This window comes from Natator depressus, chromosome 3 (assembly GCF_965152275.1).
Source record: "Natator depressus isolate rNatDep1 chromosome 3, rNatDep2.hap1, whole genome shotgun sequence".
Lineage (NCBI taxonomy): Eukaryota > Metazoa > Chordata > Testudines > Cheloniidae > Natator > Natator depressus.
This window is the reverse complement of record NC_134236.1, coordinates 164,337,104-164,359,024: the sequence shown is the minus strand read 5'-3', so window position 1 is coordinate 164,359,024 and position 21,921 is coordinate 164,337,104. Positions and strand designations below refer to the sequence as shown.

The window sequence follows — 21,921 nt, the reverse complement described above, 5'->3', positions numbered from 1 at the left end:
TTCTCTCCCATTAACGATTGAAACTTCTGTAGTACAGAGTTTTGGACCTGATGCACTGGTAAGCTTTCCTGGATGCACTGTCTTTGGTAACCGCCCACTCCTGATATAAATGCAGATAGCATGATACTGCTAGTTATGAAACGGGGGAGGAAGTAAGGTGTACAACATCCTGCCCTGCAGGAGGAAAAAAAGTTGAAACCTCTTCATTGTCTACACTGAAGGTGAGCTGTTTCAGGGAGGGGGATTTTTGTTTAATCTGCTGTGAATGAATTTCCAAAGCTTGACAGACTTGGGGCATTAGCCATTGAGGTAGGGACAATCTTTTTTTGCTCTGTATTTGTACAGCATGTAGCACAATAGGCTCCAGGTCCACGACTAGGGCTCCTAGATTCTACTACCAATAAATAAGTTAGTTTCCCATTCATTCATACTAGCCTGTCTTTTTTTTTTTTTTTTTTTTGTGTGTGGAGAACTCTAGTAACAAGTGTAGGGAGAGCACAGTTATGTGTTTTTAGAGAGACTAAAGTTTTAAACTAATCATTTACCTCTGATGAGCAATTGGTTCATTATTACATTAACTTTACCAAGGAGTATTAAAACAAAAGTTGAACAAATATTTTGAAGCTCCTCAATATACAAATCTAGAAAGCTACATTGAAACAGCATACACAGGCAGTAGTCAAACCGAAGGTGAGAGATGCATATTGAAACCTTCATGATATACCCTACTTGTGATTACTGTGGCAACAAATTTACAGTACTCAAGAATTATCTACTGTACTATTCTGTATACTCAGTCACACTGTGGCCAGATAAAAGCTAGACAGCCACTATTCCAATCCCTGAGTCAAAGAAAAAAGAAAGATTGTTGAGAGAAAGCTAATTTTAATATTGGTTTGAAGCAGTACTTTACATTAGGTGATAAAGGCTCTGAAGTCAGTGTCCTGGCCCTGTGAGGGTGCTCTTGAACTCACCAGCACAAAATTCAATAACAAAGTCTTCCTTTCTTTTCAGGCCTCCCATAGACAGAGACAATTTTCATACAGACAAGTCCCTGACAATGACTGAGCATACATAGAGCAGGCTGTGGACCTTCTGAGCTCTTGCTTCTAGCACAGAAAATGGAAAAAAAATATCGATGTCCAAACTAATTGACAGGTAAACACCCTTACTAAAACTATAGAAGTATCCATTAACTCACTTTTTGGGGGATAACTTAAACAATGAAATTGTTCTGGGGTAGTAGTAGTGGGGTCCTAATATCTTAAAAACAATGGATAAAACAACAGAGGGGAATAAAGTTCACAGTGCTTCCAAGGGAAAGGGAACAATGACAGAGGCATATAATCAAGGTGTTCACACTATCTCAGAATAGGATGTGTCAGATGATTCCTGAGTTTGCATAGCAGTGCCAGAAACACACTCCAGAGTGTAAACGGTAGAGAACAGCTCAAAACAGAGCAAGCAACTTTGCTGGTTCACTAGAGTCCATTTAAAAAGCGTAGTTAACTTTATATAAACTATGTATCTTCCTGTATCAAATCCAATTCCTCACACAGCAAGAACAGAAAGAGGCTATACAGATGAACAATTTGTACCCTGAAACATGCTATTTAATAAACTGATGCTTCTATTTTTGATTTTTTCCTGTAACAGAATGCATTTCCTCTTTCTGTGACTGACAGGATAATTGGAATACGTTTTGTTTTAAAGACATTTAAGTACTTTTAAAATATACAGTATAATTACTTTTTCCACTCCATTGTACATGATTTTCTATTAGAACTCTAAAATCCCCAAACCCTCTGAATACAGCCAACAAAAGGCTTATTTTCTTTTTTTTTGTTTTTGTGCACACGAACACACACGCACCATGCATGTCCAATAATATTTTTGGTTTTGCTTGAGGTCAGTGCAACACCAAAAAAATTAACGCACAACTGGGATGTAAACAACTAATTTACTTTCCTGTTTTTATTTTCTTAGCAACCGTGCAGGCTGGCTGTATTTTATTTCAAAAAGATTTGGTATCAACAGTCCATTCTCCCTGTTTAGTCAGTTTTGAAGCCTAAATCTTACAATGTCTTTATAAAAAGTGAATCAAATTATAGTTATTTTATCCTGCACATTTTGAGCCTCTCCACTTTCTATAAGAGCACAGTTTCTGGTAATTTTATTCATTGTAGTCCTTTTCCTTCATTCTATGACCAATCAGCACTCGGAAATACCATTCTTATTGCTGATTGGTTGAAGATTGGGAAAGAACAGAGTATGACAAATACCATGCTACCTTGTTTGTTACTTTTTTTTTTTTTTTTTTTTTTGCTGTGGGCTTTTATTCTCTAATTTAAAGCAGTTATTGTCCTTGCAATATACATCTTAAAGCTCAGCTTCTAACTCATGCCAATGGTACTTCTTGGACTGGCCAGCAGGGGCTTTCAGAGAGTGGTAAAAGCATATTGCCCCTAAAAAGGGTTGTACTACCTCCAGGACATGTTCAGTCTTGACCCAGCCTGAAGCAAGAACAAGAACAACCCGCTGCTGCCACCTCACGGAAAAGCAGCTATGCAAAATTTGACAGGTGAAAGGCAGCGACAGGGGTGGGGAGTGGGAAAGAGGCAGGGGTTATGAGGAACGGAAATCAGCACTCTATGTTAATAATTTGCACGAATTTCACTTGCAGACCCTTCTGCCTTACAGAGACTACAAAATTTGATAGCAACCATAATACTTTGGTTCCTGATTTGCCAGATGAGTGGCAGCTCACTGGAGTGGTTGCCATCACATAAGTGAGGGGAAAGCACTGAAGGAACAGTGGGAATGCTTGGATGGCAAGACAGTGCTATCAAATTCCTATACCTATACTGAGCAACACCCACAGCCCAAAAATACAAACTAGTGTATATATATACATACACAGCCTCTGGAGCCCACCTCTATTATACACGTGCATGCCTAATATGAAGCCCATAAATGTATATATGAAATATGCTTATTATGAAACCTATAAATGTAAAAAGGCAAACATATTTGTGTATTTAAAAACGTTTAGGGGAATAACAAAAACTTCCAATAACATTTTTATTGTGAAATTATTATGATGGCATTAAAGGTACATTTCTATTAAATGTATCTTTCCAGAGGTGACTCTGGCAATTACAGGCCAGTAAGCCTGACTACAGTTCCAAGCAAACTGGTTGGAACGATAGTAAAGAACAAAATTGTCAGACACATAGATGAACATAATTTGTTGGGGAACAGTCAACATGCCTCACCAATCTACTAGAATTCTTTGAGGGGGTCAACATGCATGTGGACAAGGGGGATCCACTGGATATAGAGTATTTAGATTTTCAGAAAGCCTTTGACAAGGTCCCTCACCAAAGGCTCTTAAGCAAAGTCAGCAGTCATGGGATAAGAGGGAAGGTTCTCTCATGGATTGGTAATTGGTTAAAAGATAGGAAACAAAAGGTAGGAATAAATGGTCAGTTTTCAGAATGGAGAGAGGTAAATAGTGGTGTCCCCCAGAGGTCTGTACTGTGCCCGGTCCTGTTCAACATATTCATAAATGATCTGGAGAAAGGGGTAAACAGGAAGGTGGCAAAATTTGCAGATGATACAGAATTACTTAAGATAGTTAAATCCCAGGCAGACTGCAAAGAGCTACAAAAGGATCTCTCAAAACTGGGTGACTGGACAACAAAATGGAAGATATTGGCAAATTCAGTGTTGATAAATGCAAAGTAATGCACATTGGAAAACATAACCCCAACTATACATATGAAATGATGGGGTCTAAATTAGCTATTACCACTCAAGAAAGAGATCTTGGAGTCACTGTGGATAGTTCTCTGAACATCCACTCAATGTGCAGCGGCAGTCAAAAAAGCAAAAAGAATGTTGGGAATCGTTAAGAAAGTGATAGATAATATTGCATGCAGATGTGGTTGCCCCATCTCAAAAAAGATATAGTGTACTTGGAAAAGGTTCAGAAAAGGGCAACAAAAATGATTAGGGGTATGGAACAGCTGAGGAGAGATTAATAAGACTGGGACTTTTCAGCTTGGAAAAGAGATGACTAAGGGGGGATATGATAGAGATCTATAAAATCATAACTGGTGTGGAGAAAGTAAATAAGGAAGTGTTATTTACTCCTTCTCATAACACAAGAACTAGGGGCCACCAAATGAAATGAATAGGCAGCTGGTTTAAAACAAATAAAAGGAAGTTTTTTTTTCCACACAACGCAGTCAACCTGTGGAACTCCTTACCAGAGAATGTTGTGAAGGCGAAGACTATAACAGGGTTGAAAAAAGAACAAGATAAATTCATGGAGCATAGGTTCACCAATGGCTATTAGCCATGATGGGCAGGGATGGTATCCCTGGCCTCTGTTTGCCAGAAGCTAGGAATGGGTGACATGGGATGGATCACTTGATGATTACCTGTTCTATTCATTCCCTCTGGGACACCTTGCATTGGACACTGTCGGAAGACAGGATACTGGGTTAAATGGACCTCTGGTCTGACCCAGTATGGCCGTTCTTATGAAAAAATAAGGCACATAATTTTTCTTAACAGCTGTTGAAACAGATACATTCTGGTTAAACAGTACACTAGCATTCAATGCCATACCCTTGATTTTACAGTGATTGCCATGAATTAATTTAATTCCATCTGTAAGCTAAAAATCAGATCAGAGGTCTAATGCTGCTGCAGGCTCCACATCTGTTTAATCATTTTTGGACACAACAGCTTGCAAAAGTTCAGGATTTAAATTTGCTTAATATTTAAGAAATAATGTTTTACTAGTGTGTGAATCTCAGCAGGAACCAAACGTGTCAATACTCAGTTTTGAACTATATGGCAAACTGCAAATCTATTTTCCCTTAACTGTAAAATACCTCTTCTTTAGAACATAACAGATTACCATCTAGGCTTATATTTGTCATAGATCAAAAAACAGGACAGTTACCCAATGTACTACTATTGTGACTTTCAATATTTAAAAAGGGTAGAAAGCTATAATTTATTTTTTATTTTTTTATTTATTAATCTTTTTATTGCTAATGGGGCAAAATCAGATTTCAGTTTATTGACAAAACTGACATCACTTAAATTATTTTGGATTTACACTGGGGTAACTAAAATCAGAATCCAGTTCAGCACCTTCAATAAACTTTAGGAGAGCAACACAAAGGTCTTTTTCAGGCATAAGAATAAAGGAAGGTGGATTTGTGCAATTTCAACTTTGACCAAACTATTTTTTTTTTTTAATGCTAAGGATAATTTCTCAGAAAATGATACTGCATTGAAATCGAGTCCTGGACTCTCATCTTTCTTTTATAAGATTAAAGATTTGTGAGTGGAACAACTATGCCTCAGCAGAGCATTCTACAACTATTATTTCTTCTTCTTTCGCTCCTGGCAGCCCTAAATCCTTTAAATCCTTTCCTAGAAGGATCTCCTTTTGCTTGGGCAATTTTTGCAATACATGGCCTGCTAACCCTTACCTCCTACCCTGGATCTCACTTATGTCTATCACAGCAGAGTCAGTCTTTTTACCGCAAATCTTCCAAGGAGCATTGTGGATGGTAATTCACTTGCGTAATTGGCTCAAGAGATGAAAATCTTGTATCTGACTCTCTTACCCACTAATCTATCCAGCTGACTGCAAGCCTAATTGGCAGCTTGTTTAGTAATTTGGCTCCTAAAGTGTTGTATTGATGTTGGATAAACAGCCAATGGAAAGAGAGGTGATACATGCTGCTTCACTTTAAAATCCAGTGAACTTTCCCCGTTTTCAGAAGACATTTAATACTCCATCTTTTTTTGTTGGGTTTTTGTTTCCATACCATCTAACTGAATGCAGGGATGTAAATCCTGATGCAAGATGCCATTCTATCAGAAACACTGTTAAAAATCAAACTCTTAAACTGCGTCCTCTTTAAAGGAGATTCGCTAACAAAAGTAAAAATCAGGATTGCTGCTCAGATTTTTTAGATTTTTTTTTTAAACTATTGAAAATTTGTGCAACATTAACAGCAGCTTCACAACTGGCAGACAAATTACAATTTTTTAAATTGCTGTGATGTTCAAATATTTATAATGTATCTGTCTAATTTACACATCTAGTTGCTGTTAATCAGATATATTACAAGTGACTATTTCAAGCTACAACAGACACAACTGTGAAGATGTCACATTACTCAGCTAAACATTTTGGGCCAGAATTTCCAAACACGGGTTAGCTATGTTGTGCTCACAAAATCTGCACCCACTCTGAAACCTCATGCTGCACCTATATAAACCCTACACTGATGACAACACAAAACCTGAACTGGCTTCTGGTCATGAGACATCACAGTTCCTTTGGAGCTGCACTATCAGGAACTCCCTCAAAGGAAATCCACTGAACCAATAACACAGACCTTGACTTACGTTCTTTTCTGACTAAGCTCTACCAGGCCAGAAGTTGGAAAGTATGTGTCCTGTTCACCACAGCCCATTCAGTCCTTTCTACCCATACCAGACACATAATTGTGTTGCATCCTTTTGCAGGAGCTGAAGGTTGGGTGGGAAGAGAAGGCACAATAGGGGTGGAAAAGTCCCCCTTACAGATAAGAGAAGGGCTGTTAGACAAAAACTGCCTTTGCACACGGATCTAAGTGAAATGATGCAGCACATTATTTACTCCACATTTTTGGCAACACTGCAAATATCACTCTACTGTGTCTCTGAAGCAGATCTTCCAGTGTAAAATCTTCCAAAGCAGATAAAAAGAAAACTTGAAAACCTGGCAAAGTTGTTATTCTCTGATAAATGTTCAGTGACTTATGTGAAGTGAACTATGGTTTCTGCCCAGGTCCTAGAGGACAGGGTTTACATCACAAAAGTCACCCACAATATTGGCAGCCTTGTGTAATCTCAGCAGAAACACTAGGGACTGAATCAACACGGGGACTAACAATGTCACCCTTAGAACTGATCCATTCATCACAAGGTTAAAACAGACTACCAGGATAGTGTGAGGAAGCTTTCATTTTTTCTGCCCATACTTGACTTATTCTGTGAATGGGAGTTTTCTGTCAAACTAGTACTTTTCATAAGCATTAATTCATCAAAACAAAACTAGAAAACAAATATAAATGTTGTTAACTACTTGCACTAAGGAAAAACTAATCTACAGGTAAACTACCTACTCAGGCATTAGTACCTCCAACCAGTGTACCACTAGAGGCTATATTCAGGATGCAGGAAACAATGCTATACACAGGGAGTGCAAAGAGGAATTAAGATAAAAGAAGGGGAATACTTCTAAGCCTTTTGGCTAAAATAAAGTAAAGATGAAGGAAGTTGGGGGGCTCTCTACCAAAATGAAATTCTGTAGAGGATCTCTTGGGGTTATGTCTACCCTGCAGTTGAGTGCTGTGATCGCAGCACGTGTAGTGTACCTGAGCTAGCTTTGAGATCACAGCTAGCTCAAGTAACAGCAGCAGGGTAGCTGTGGCAGCAGGGGTAGTGGCATGGGCTAGCCACTCCTGTATATACCCAGGATCCTGGAAAGAGTTGTACTCAGGAGGCTAGCTTGTGCTATTGCCGTGGATACATTGCTATTGTTACTTAAGCTAGCTTGGATCTAGCTAGCTTGAGTATGCCTACACACGCTGCAATCATACCTCTTGATTGCAGTATAGACATATCCGCAGTTACTCCTTACCATTTGAAGATGATAGACAACACGTCACAGTTATCAATCCTTCCTTGCCATGGATCTCCCTTCCATAATTAAATCATAGGAGAAATCATATGTCAATTCTTCTTAAATATGCAATCTGTCACTTACATATGCAAACTTAATGCTGACCAAAATTCTCTCTAATGGTAATAAAGATGTCAGAATGCAAATCGAGGTATTTCTTCAGTGTGTGCTCCATAGATGTACACTCTTTCAGGTTTGTAAAAATCAAAATCCTGGTGCTTTATGCTGGAAAGTGAAAGAAGTGTCTCCATCCTGAAATCAAGTCAGTGGGTGTCTGTTTAGACACTACTACTACCTCCTGAAGAAAGAGAACTCTGAATGTGTTTGTGTTAGGAACCTGATCAATGTCTCTTATGCTTTTACACTATGGAAATGTTTTCTGACATGTTAAAAGGTTTTTTAATTTTTATTGATGTAAAATTATAGAAAGTTATACATTGAATTGCACAAAACATAAAACTACATCAGTAAGATTCTTTCCTTCAAAATTAAATTACAATGGTAACTATATTTAAATGACAGGTTTCAGAGTAGCAGCCGTGTTAGTCTGTATTCGCAAAAGGATGCATTCCGATGAAGTGAGCTGTAGTTCACGAAAGCTTATGCTCAAATAAATTTGTTAGTCTCTAAGGTGCCACAAGTACTCCTTATATTTAAATGGATGAACACGAAGGCAGCTATGCTCTCTCATCCCTAGAAAGGGTCCTTCTAATATCAGGGTTAAGGCACAAGGCAGACCAGGATTGGGAAGCTTCCATTACTGGTTCAAGTGCTATACTTGTCCTGTTTACAGACAAAGGAATTCTGTCTCTAGCATTGTCCTTTAACAAGTTACACAAAAAGTTCAAAAACCAAACCAACCAAACAAAAAAAACCATTGCTCATACTATCATGCTTTATTACTAAGACATGAATTCTAAGCTGAATGGAGCACATTCTAAATTTCCCACATAGATACAACAGGGAATTTGAACAACAATTCATACCCAGCGTTTTGAAAATTTACCCATAGTTTATCTAGGTAAGCCCAAGTCTGCCTTTATCTGTAACTATCTCAGAAAGTTGACCTTCACCACAAGCTTAGCCTCGGCAACCTCTGTTACAAAGGTGTAATCACAATATTTTTCAAATAATCATTTTTGCACTGCAGATATTCAGGTCTTATTTTTAATCACTGATATATTAAGCATCAGCAAAATAGTTTGCTTAGCTGCTCCACTGGCAATTTTAAAAAAGGAATAAAAACATTTAGCCTTTTGATTACCTTGTTAAAGTGAGTCATAACAGCATTATAACCATGCTCAGTATGGCTGCTATAATTAAGAATCTGTCAGGTTTTTCTTTAAAACACATTTTTTTAAAATGAGGTTTATAACTCAGTCATTTCAAATGGTATCATCTTGAAGTGTGACATACAAACCCTCAGCCCGGAAAAAGACATTGTAATTAAAATTTGCTTTTACAAAAAGTGATCAATATTTCTTAAGCTGCATGGGATAATGTTCTGTGCGATGCTTTTTATATTTCCCTATATATTCTATGTTTTAGTCATTTGTGCTTTATCATTATATGATAATGAGAAGAACAAAATCTGAATAAAGCCATTTGTTTGTTTCTGAAAACCATTTACTGGAGTATGCACAAAACTTTTTTTTTATTTTACTTCGCATTAGTGTTCTGTAGTCTGTAAATTATGTTAATAGAAATCCACTAATGTCAAACAGAATTTGTGCACAAGGAATAGTGTGTGTTTCACAACTGAGATTTAGAGGTTCTAAAGGGATAGAAAAAACCCACAGGATCAAAGGGATATAGGAAATATGATGGAGACCAGAGAGTCACTTGGGGAGCTGAGAGAGAGTGAAGTACACAGAAGATGAAAGATAGTCAGAACACAAGAAAGAGAACTTGGGTTAAAAAAGTCTATTCAGTTTTTGAGTATAAACTTTTAGAATTCTTCTGTAGCATCTACAGAACGAATTAGAAATTTTTAAAATGGACAATCTCTAAACTTTCAGTGAATATTTCAACTGCATACATTTCAAGAACACACTACTTGTTAATACCATCCTTTATTTTATGTATAATTACATTTTGTTGGTTGCTAATTACTTTTACTAATACTGAACATGGTTTTGGTAGGGTCATTTTCTCTGACAGATAAACTAAATAATTAAATATACAGGAAAAACTTTGTATAAAAATAATGTACCTTGAGGGCATTGTGTCACTGCAATGATACATGTTAGGGTGTCATTCTGAATAGCACTACTACTCAGGTAGTTGGAACAAGCATGAAGTCATGCAGAATGACATGCACCCAAGTTTCACTGCTTAAACTACTTTTGTAGTATGAAACCTATTGCTTAAAAAGGTATCAATTTCTATAGAAGAAGCTGGATGGGAAAAAAATTTAGTTGCCTATGATGTACAATGTGCTGCAATCGTTCTTTGAGTCTTAAGAAACAGAAGGAACATGTAAAAAGTACGCAATATTTGCAATCACTCTTGTTTTAGTTGGTAAACTAATTAGCTAAGTTCATGCAGTATTAAAAGAGGAGGCTTTCTTAAACAAGCCAAAACAGAAAATGTACTATAGCAAATAATGCAAAATAGGACTTTACTGTTTTTGCTGTCAGCTGGCTAGAAACTCCCTTCCCACCCATATCTAATAGTATTCCTCTTATTTTGTTCACTGCTTTTCAACACAGCTTTACCTCACCTTTACAGATGACATTTTTCAAATTATAAAATGGTCTGTGCTGTTAAAACTTTCTTGCTTCAACAGTTTCTCATTGCTGTAAGAATAAGTCTACATCCTTTGTTACTAATATACACAAACCTATTGGCATGTGACTTTGACTCAAGGCTGAGAACAGGCTATAAATTTAGAAATCAATATCTAACTCTATCAATATTCATTTTACTTTTTCTTTCAATATAAAATACAAAGGTGAAAGAGCAGCAAATAAGCTAGAGTACTGAAATAAATTGGGTGTTCTTGTCACAATTAATAAATGTTTACCCAATAACACTGCTAGCTACAATAGTCCACAGCCATGTAAAATGTCTGAGAGTATGTACTGGAGCAGGTGCTAACCCGACTGTTCACAAAAATACACACAACATATTTCCATAGTTAATTAGCAATCACCAGTAATTCTCCTTGGTACTATTTATCCCACATATATAAAACATACCGTGCATATTGCTATGGAAATGCATTTATCCAAGCAATTTTCTTCTGGAAACACAGATTGGGATTATGGAACTAAACTGTTTTGCTCACCTGCCTGGATGACATACTAGGTCATGCTTTAGTAATTTGTAGTATGTGCATCATATCCCAAGATAAAGCTTATAGTTGTTCACTGATCTATAGTCACTCTTTCAGCTTTCACTACTGTATTCAACTAGGAAGCAGAGTAAGTACTGGTGGACTCATTCTGTTGATTTGCAGAGACAAACATCATTGTGATTGCTGTGTACATAAATTTTTTTTTTTTTTTTTTAAAGAAAAATGTCCCCCCCCCCCCTTTTTTTTTTTTAGTTAATCCCAGTCCTTTTATTTCTATATTTTACCTAAAAATCCCAACCAGGACAATGGTAGCTTGTCCTACTCTAAATCCCTTTCTCGAATGTAATGACATTAGGTAAATCCTTTTCTTTCTTCAAATAATGATAGCAAACATTCAAAAAATCAGTATTTTAAAAGTAATTTAGTTGTGGGAAGGAGTGGTAACGGAGTGAACTGAGGTAGTGAACACATGTATTTCTGAAACATTTGTGTGTGAACATAGCTACCATTGTTTAATTTACTAAATGTTTTTCCAAGTTTATACTGGTTTCTTTAAAAAAACCCACAAAGATTCAAACATAGAAAAACACTTCACATTATCAAAAACTAATACAGAAGGAAACTGAACTGCTCTTCTTGAATTAGAAAGATAAATCCACACTAGTTAAACAGTAGCAAATACAAGGCTTTTTCTTTTTCTCTTTTTATGATTTTGTATTTTTTTTTAAAAGACCCTGTATCTCTCTCTCAGTTTAAGACAAAAATCCTTTCAAAAAATGTCTTGTATATATTGAAGATATCACTATGTATCAGAAACACTGAATGCTTATATAAAATATTTAGTAACTTCATTATCAAAAAGACTGACTTTGCAAACTAGGCAGTGGAATTAGCCTGTGAACAGTGGAAGTCCACAGTAAAATGTATGATAAAATAAATTTCACTATACTTTATACCAGCTCTGTACAAAATGACTTCCTTTGGTACTTGCAAGTTGTGAAGTCAAAATCACCTTGTAGAAATCATTGTATTATCCTCTCCTCAGCCATTAAGTATTTTCCTGCTCACTTCACATATGTTCAGAGTCTTAGGACCTGATCCAGACATTCTCTTTTTCCATACTGCTTCCACTAAGATGTAGTATTTATGAGATTGTTCCTGGTCTGTTTTTGTCACTGTTTGAAACACTGAAATTTTGAGGGGCCATTCAACTGGAATGCAAACAGTTGGTTACTCTAAAGAATATCTAGGAGAGATCTGAATCAAAGAATTATATGCGTGTACACATTGTATATAATAAGGTACTGTAAGTATATGCTGATAAATAGCAATATATACGAACATGTGTAGTCCAGAGGCTCACATACTACAACTATGTGAAATATATGAAGACAGACTAATAGAGATATACACAAAAAGATGCACAACCACACCCTCACCAGTCTAACTATATATAGTTAATATAAACAAACGGATGAGAATCCTGTAAATCACAGCCAAGTATTAAAAAAGTCATTTCACAGCTGTAACATCAGCAAAATGCATGCAATGGTTGTGATCTTGCATCTAAAAAAATCTTTGAAAATGCACTTGCAGGTGTTAGCCATTTAATGTGGTGCACTAATTTTGAAGCTATCTTTCATATACTTGACTCCAAACTTTCAATGATTTGCCCAACAAATCTTGTACAGTACATTATATTTATTCTAGGTTTTCATATACATTCTTCATTGGAAAAATACCCTAGCTCTTCCTATCTTGTGTTTTTGAGTATACATGTATAGTAATCTCTTTTGTTTAAGATTTTCATTCTGGGGAAACCAAATCACTTTTCTTTAATAAGTACTGTGTTTGAAAAGGCTGAGAAATTAGAAATGTCTAAACAACAATTAAAAGTCAGTTGATTTCTTAATCTCTAATACTATTATATTACCTGCCTAAAGGTATCTCAAGAGTGGCTGAATTTATTGTGCACTTTGCTGTGTTGCTGACCTACTGCTTTGTATTTTAAAGATTTAACTTTTGGGGTTTGGTTACAGTAAAATTGTTACCTGTGGGTCCTGGTAGGGGTGCAGCTTTCCTTCTCCGTTTGATGTCTCCCATGCACAATGATCCTAAATGTACACTTGTTTGTCTGTAAGTGATTATCAGAGAAAACTATTAACAAAGGGGGTAAAATGCCACATAAATACACAGCTTGTATAATCTGAACCTAAATCAAAACATTCTCAATGAAGATGAAGCTGCACAGTGAAGCCACCAATCTTGTTTATATCAAAACATAATTATGTTTGTTGACAAGCGCTCAGCATCTAAACACAGCATCATAAATTGTTCCTGGAATGAATAATATAAAAGGAATGCTTTTTAATTTTCAAAACTGGCAATCTTTCTAGCTCAACATAAAACACTGTTTCTTCTGACAGGAAAATAGCTAAGATTAATTATCTAAAGAGATCACAATATTGTTGTAGGTTATCAATTGGTTACTAATGCCTTACTGTCAGAATGACATTTATTACAGGAAAAGTATTATCAATTTCTTTTAAGGTAACATGAAGAATGTCTGAGGTAACATGAAACAGAAAACTCTTCAAACGCAGATGGAATAAAAGTGTAATTTTGCTATAAGTAACTTAACATTCCTTTAGAGAGGCACAGATACTGCTGGCTGCATCATTCGGTGAAGAATTAGGAGACAAGGGAAAAAGAAGAGGCATTTATGGAGATGTATTAAACATTATAGAGTACCTAAAAACACAAGTCCCAATATTGTGATTCTTTTAATTATAACTTAGTGAATTTTGTTAAATCACAAGGTGGGAAACAAATCTAGTAAACTGGTGCCAATGAAGAGTAATATGTTCCCATTCAAGGGGCGTGGGTTCAGTCTAGGATTTATAAATTTTGCTTTATTGCACATAAGCTTTCTTTAAGCTATACCATTATTAATTGTGTAACAGATGATTATGTGATTTAAAAGAATATTCAGATTTCCTGCATAATATTGTAAAAAGAGAAAAACTGGGCTGAAAATGGTCATAGTGTTTAACGTTTTATGGTACAAATCCACTTTTTAATATAAATGTACTAATGACTTTGTTATTTCACATAGACGGGCTTCAGTGGGTAATTTAAAAAATAAAATACTCCAATGCATATCCCAGATTAACTTATTGTGCCACAACGTCAGCATCGATTAACTTAACTTTCTATTTTAACATGGACTTTTCTTCCTTGAAACGGCCTCAAGTTGAATTTAAATACAAATTTAACATCCAAAAGCTAAATATAGTGGAACCATCCTCTTTTCACCCCTCCTGCTATCACAGAGTAAATTTCAATTAGTTCTAAATTTACATTAAGACTGTTTAAACCTCTAAATCTTTTGTAATTGGTAGTACATGTAAAAACAGTGAAAACTGGAAATTTAAATAAAGTATAGAAAAGGTCAATAAAGGCAAAATAAATATTCAAAAAGCTATTTAAACAAAGTTGTTATTAAACTTGCAGGTTTTAATTTATGTTTTATATATTCTATTAAAGTAACCATTTAAGTAAGTACATTATCATGATATGTGTGTGCTTTTTAAAAAAAAACTGCTAAAATATAGAGAATGGGTTATGAATCCAGTCATATTACACTTGGGAAAACTGTCTCTTCAAGAATGGCTTCAACTATCTTGATTACTCACTTGACTCTGATATCCATAATGCAACTAAATCACCCGTAGAATATATTTTCTGAAACTAAATATCAGAATTCAAATAAAGGAATGCAAAATATTAAAATTAGGAACTGTCTTAACCACTAAACTGATATATGTCCTCATTTTATTCAAAATGAATATGCTGCAGATAAAAAATGTGAAGACCTTCATATCTCATTGTCGATTTTTTTTTAAACATCAAGAAATAGAATTACCAATGAATACTAAACATAGATCACCAGCTCCCTCTTCCCAAAATCCATATCCCATTATATTATTGCAGGGTCTTAGACTGTAAAAGTCTCCTGGACATGTCTCATACTAGGTAGAGTGCAATGACTTTTTTTTTCTCCAGCATTCCTATGTAGAGGGGAAAGGGGAACAAAAAAACCAAACCAAAACAAAACAAACCCATACCACCCAAGGATGCAAGTAGGATGAAAGATAAAAATTAATAAAGTCAGCCAATTGAACCTCAAGACCTGAGCTACAGGAGTAACAGCTAGCTGTGCTTGAGTAATTCTACCCAGAATTGATTATCTGTTACACTGCATTGAGATATCTAGATTATTGATCAGTAAGATTATGGTACTCAGGTCCCACCACTTTTCCTCTAGGCACATGCAATGGAGTTGCAACAAATAACACTAAGTAAGGACTACTTTGTTATTGTTGTCACCCTTCATGTAGAACATAGCAGTTACTTTTTAATTCAAAATCAATGAATGTCTGAAAGGCAGCCTTGTTCCTTCAGCATAAATGAATCATTTGTCTTTGCAAAGCACAACAATCTGATCACTAGCCAAGGTGAGAGTGGTTATTTCTTTGCTATGGTTTTGGGAAAAAGCTAGAGGTTTCTCTATGCTAGAAACTAACCAATATTCTTAAGAAATCGTTAAAGCAACAATTACACTTTTTCAAATCCACAGTCCATTATGAAGCTACCACTAACATTATACCTTTGACTAAAACTAGATTAATTTCAAACACTGCATTTATTTCAACAGGGGATTACAACTACCATTTTAGATGTATTGTTGATTGAAGTGCAGAGAGACAAAAGGCTACATTTTAAAGAGCAATGGACAAAGAACTGTCCCTAATCTGAAAGCTACAGTTTAGAGAAAGCAAGCTATTACACTTTGGCTATAAACATAAACACTAGCGCATGAATATTACATTTCTAAATTGTAGATGTAGCAAGAACTCTGACCCTCACAGTCTGGCTAGGGGTTCAACAATATGCTTCTTAACATTAAAACACAAAAGCAAGGATTACAAATAGGAAGAAAGCTATTTGCCTGATTTCTCTCTTTTTATCCATAGCTTGCTGCAAGCTATCATTTATAAATAGTGCTCTGGTGGGAAACTAGGCATTTTATTAGGGAAAAAATAAAACTTGTTAAGACCACCTTGCCTGAAAACTTGGCTTTTGACGTGCTGGTGACAGGGACTGGAGCAAGCAGTGTCAAATGGAATAATTTTAAAGGAAAGACAACAGGAACTTGTCGCCTCATTGTATGCATTTACAAATAGAGGCTTTTCAGAGTATTAGGCCTAGTTAAAGCTGCCCTCTGGATAAAAAGTGTTCCCAAGCAGCCTCAGACAAGCTTGGGAGACAAACAGATGTGACTATGGTCCCTGGCGTTTGGCAAGAACACTCACTGTCAATAAGAAAAATATAAGCATGGACAGGGCATCAGCTGCACAACAGTGGAGCAGGCCTGCAAGTGTCATAGCAGCGGCAAAGTTGTGGCAGAGGGAAATAAAAAGGCTGCATAAGCCAGACTGGTGTGAACTTACACTAGCAGGCCAAGATTTTTGTTGTTATTATTATGCCTCAACATATTAAACAAAAAAGGAATGGAAAAATATACTGCCAGATTTTATTCCTTTTCCCTCTGATATACAGTATTTCCAGGGAAAAGATGGTAGTGGTACTATAAGCACAAGACGACACACCAAAATCATGTATATTAATAAAAAAAAATAAGTTACACTGTGGAAACTGCTGTCCTCAGAAATGGCTGTCTCCATGTTGATAACACGAGTCACCAGTGCTCATGACTATTCGCTGTAAAGGTTATCATCCCACTGTTCAGTGCTATCTAATTTTCTTTACTTTCCCCCTCCATTCTGGCAGTCTGCCTTCCCATTTTTTCTCCAGATAATGATTCCGGGAAATATGTCTAAATAATACATCTTCTAAATCCCCCAGACAGAAACCACTCCATCCACACTGTTGCCATACAAACTCTTATTTTTCTATCACCTCAGTATTCTTGGTAATACAATATTTTTAATGAGCTGTTTCTCATCTGAAACTATGAATGTTTGGCTTCCAAAGCCATCTGTAGCAGCTCAAGTCAGAGTTTGATCTAATCGGATCTTAATGGTCATTAGCACCACCCTGTCCTGTGCAAAAAGCCTTCAGTTTCACATTGACATTTCAATCCATATCCAGCCTTTGAAAGAGGCCCCCCACTTTCATGGACCACAGATACAGAAAACAGACCTTTATATGCCATTTCCACTTTGCACATGTACTTTTGTTAAATGATTATATTTTATATAAAAACAAAAAAGAAAAGAAAAAAAGAAGGAAAACAGACTTACTTGCTTAACCTCTTCTTTTCCTACTTTTAAGGTTTTATGATGTTCCCAAGTATTATCACTGCCTTTGCTATTAACATTCAGATGGAATTAGAATTTCACTCTAGATTTAGTATTCGCTTTAGTCATTAAACAGCAGTATAGGTCTGAGCACAAGAAGTCAGCTACTTCTGAATACCATAGTTCTCCCCTATGGCTTGCTGTGTGGATGTGGGGACATCACTAACCACCCTGTTCATTTTTCCATATATAAAACAGTACTCCTCCAAAAACAATTAATCTTCTTCATCCCTACTACCCTGGAAGTGGGAATTATTCCATAGCTACTTCACTAAGGTGTGTTGTGAGAATTAAGTTTGTATTGCAGTTGTCTTCATATGTGCTAGTACATTTTCTGAGACCTTGATTCCAGTTAGGGGCTTTTGGGCACTACTGCAATACAAATAACACATTTATTTATGTATTTATTTTACATGTCTACTCATTGCTCCAACATCCCTGTTGGTTATCTTACTCCAGTGTTTTCTTGCTTTTAGGAGTTTTTGCTTTCCTCACAAGCTGTAATGCTTTGAGATCCATATTATTTACTCTTCTTGATGTGTTATAATTGCAATGTTAATACATGCACACCTCATTTCCTCCCCACAGTTTGTTTGGACTTCTGTTTACACTTCAGCAAAGCATCAAGCCATTTGCCAGATTACATTTTGTACCTCTATGACTTGGCACATATTATCTGTAAATAATGGAGGTCCCTGTTTATTGCATTTTAGACATAACTTGAACTTTGAAAGTAGCAGTTCCTGACAGAAGTAAGAGTGGAAGAGTTTTCATGTTTTGCTCAAAAACATTCTTATCTATTGGATTTCTGTGCAGCTGATTTGGAAAGCATAGATTATGTTGTATGCTACACTGATGCTGAAATAACACTTTAAAACTAATTTTCACAGCACAATTTAATGAACTGATATCACCCAATACTTGTCTGTCCATTATATTCTGATCAACAACTCTTTCACTCAACTTGGGCATTGAAATACTCTGTAAACAGCAACATCTATCCTAGCACAGTATCATTGAGTTCCTGCAGATGGCTGTAGAACTCTTCAATTATATCATTGGATGCTGTAGCTAATGCCTAGGCTTGATAAGTTACTAACAGAAGCTCTTTAGAAACAGATTTTAGTAAGGCTGGAGTTGACTGGTTTGAATTTTATAAGGATCTAAGGCTTTATTATTAAGAAGAATTGTCACTCCCTTTGTCCATTTTCAATCTCAAAAGAGTTGGATGAGAATGGAGACAGAACGACGTGATGACTGCAACTTATTTGAAGCTTAAAATGGTTTGACAACAATTTCTTAGACAATGTAATTATTCTATTAGGTGGCATGTTTGGACATTCCTGGTGGTGATCTACAAGGTTAATTTCTACTCTAATAATTTTAGTTTTCAAACTACAGGATGGTTTTAAGACGAGATTGAAAGAATGATTCAGGGGTTTAGAAGGAAAGTATGGGAAGAGCTCATAAGATATAAAGGAGATCAATGAGTAAGTAACCTCTTTCCTCAACTATAACATTTACAGAAAGCAGGCTAAGTCCAGAGGTGCAGTGTGAGATGGAAGGGAGTATGGGGAGCAGTGGTCAGAACAACAGGAAGATAGATAGATAATGGAGAATGTCTAAAACCAGGAGAGCAATTCTGAAACTGGATTCAGAAATATATATTACATAAGAAAGCCAACAAAATGACTCAAAATGAAGGTGGATGACCTCATCCATCTTTCTTGACAAGAGAACAGCCCGACCACACTGTCTCATTATTCTAGTGTCCTTAATGTAAAAACAGCATAGCAAAAGTTCTCAAAATTTTTTTTTTTATTTTTTTTTTTATTTTTTTTTTTTACACACAGGGTGGCCCACATTTTAGTACAGAGTTTGCCTTCTGGACCACATGTCCTCCTCCCACAGGAAGTTGCATAGACTGCCTCCTCCAGTTGATGGTGTTACTCTGTGGCCATTAGCAACTACTTGCATGGAAAACTGGACAGTATTTAAATGTATTTTTAGGTGTCTTAATATGACCGTGTTCTCCACAGACTGCTAGCAACTGCTTCATCACCTACCTGAGTGCTATGGACCACAATTTGAGCACCTTAGCAGTATACAGCATTAAACAATATCACGTAGGTATTTCTAAGTTTCCTGTCACCTTAGTATCTAAATAAGGTAGTGGGACCAACACAAGTTTCAGTGATTCAATATGATTGCATAAGCATCCAAACTTTTGGAAGCTTATGCAAAGTCACACCCTTCCCTGCAACTGCCTTCTAGTATTAGGGAATATTTTCTAAAAATAATATCCCAATAGAACTGTAACATTTTACATGTTTACCCACCAGCTAGTTAGTGCTGTAAGTTTGGGTACAGTACATAATATTACTCATACATAAAGAGGTGTAATCCTGCCTCAAATGCACATCTCAACACAACTAACTATGGTACAGTTATGGCACCTTCATAATATGGTACGACAAAATGCAAGAGACGTATGTTGCAAAGCAATATATATATGCAAAGCAATGGCAAACAGGTTCGTTAGAAAGGGTTCACTCCTAAATCTCAACCCCTTTTCCCCTTGTGGCACAGAGCCATTGCACCAAATTTTACAGTTCCTTTTGTTCTATGACTTTTTCCAGTCATCTAGAGGATGTCAGTCTGTCCAACAGAAGGATAACATTTGTTATTTACTGATAGGGTCTGCCTCGCTCTAAACTGCACAATTTGGGAGTGCTTCTCTGTGGAAAGTAGAAGAAAACTCCTTATATAGATATTTAAGGGTAGAGAGAAAGAACAACCCGAAGTTTACCATAACACTAAATAAGAACAATTGACTGAAGTCAGAACATGCATCTCCCACTTTTCCAAGATGTGAACTGTAGCTGTCCAGTATGTGACAAGCGCTCCACACATCCTAAAGCACTCTCCTTAGGGTATGTCTACACTGCCCACGTTACAGCGTGGCCACGGCAGCGCTGTAGTGTGGGCAGTATAGGCATGCTTTATTGCCAGGAGTGCAGCTCCCGGAGATAAAGTGCTGTCTATATTGGCGCTTTTCAGTGCTAAAACTTTTGTCACTCACAGGGTGTTTTTTCACACCCCTGAACGACTAAAGTGTTAGTGCTGAAAGTGGCAGTGTAGACCCAACCTTAGCAAAGGGACATTTAAAGTTATTTTTTTAAGATGCAAAGGGGCACTGTTGGCTGCGCCTCCAATCCCATGCACTTTGGCTGCCTGGTCTCCATTTGAATAGCAAGTGATTGATATACTAATTACTGCAGGGCTGTCTCACAGAAATCTAGTATGTAGGGTTTTTTCTCCCCCCATCCATACACATTTCATATAGCAGGATACTGTGAGTGCATTATTGGTAAGTGCATAGCTCCTGGCTGTGACAACAGTGCTTCTATAGACAAAGACAAATAAGAATGATCAAAATTGTTTCTGTAAAGACGGAGGATTTGGACCTCACCTGATAGTATTATTGTACAGGTTTCTCTTAAAAAAAAAGAACATACTTCTGTATCATTTTGTTAGGAATATTTGAGATAGATGTCACCCAGTATGATTGGATTTGTCTAACTTTAGGTCAAATCGATGTCTGAAATCTATTTTATTGTTTGTCATAAAAAGCTATATAGCATTTGTGCCTGGCAATGATTTGGACAGTCAGTGTCAGCAAGAAGTGCCAGAGTACCAGCTAATTTCTATTGATGTCATTCTGACAGCTGCTTTGTTCTCAAGCAATTTGTTCCCCCTTTTTCCAACAGTTTATTTTGGGGAGGTATTTGGCTCCTTTTGCTCAGGCTATAGATGAGGGCAAGGGTTTTCCCTCTACAGCCACATCGATCCAAACTTACTTAATTGGAGAATGACGAAGATTAGATACTTAATTTCACAGTTTTTATAGAACCAGTAAAAGCTGACACTGATGGTTTGAAGTAAGAGGGATCAGACTTTGAAGACCATGTGGATGGAGATTTTGATTATGGCTTCAACACACACATTTATGAATCACCTAATCACTCATATCAGAACCTGTTGCTATGGGGAATATGGCTTATATGCACTGGATTTGCTCGGTGGAAATGTGCAGTAGCCAGACTGAATGTATGGTGTATTGGGAGAATTCTACATTGCAGTGCCCTGAGTTAACAAAGAACGAGGTAGCAGATAAACACATGAAGCATTCTTAAATGAAACATTCTTCTAAAATATATATTGGGTAAATATGTATTAAGTAAGGTCAGTGTTTTTAAATTCACATTAATTTTGCCAAAGACAGATATTGTTTTATCAGAATATACATTATTAAAAGGCAATTCAGCCATTTTCATCTACCATAAAATTAAGTATTCAGTATAATGTGCCACCAATAGCAAAACTCCATGAAAAAATATATTGCAGATATCTCTAGCACAAAGTAGTCAGTTTGAAAATCAATATTTTAAAACCAAAATGCCAAGAACAAATAGGCA

General features: G+C 36.3%; 1 protein-coding gene across 2 annotated transcripts in view; it reads right to left on the bottom strand.

Moving 5' to 3' along the window:
• GPATCH2 (G-patch domain containing 2) overlaps positions 1-21,921 on the bottom strand; it is a 181,587-nt gene that overhangs the window by 5,769 nt on the left and 153,897 nt on the right. For both annotated transcript variants that reach the window (XM_074949248.1, XM_074949249.1), the window contains exon 9: positions 13,112-13,194. In XM_074949248.1, the coding sequence (XP_074805349.1) occupies positions 13,112-13,194 (83 nt within the window). The remainder of the gene's footprint in view (positions 1-13,111; positions 13,195-21,921) is intronic.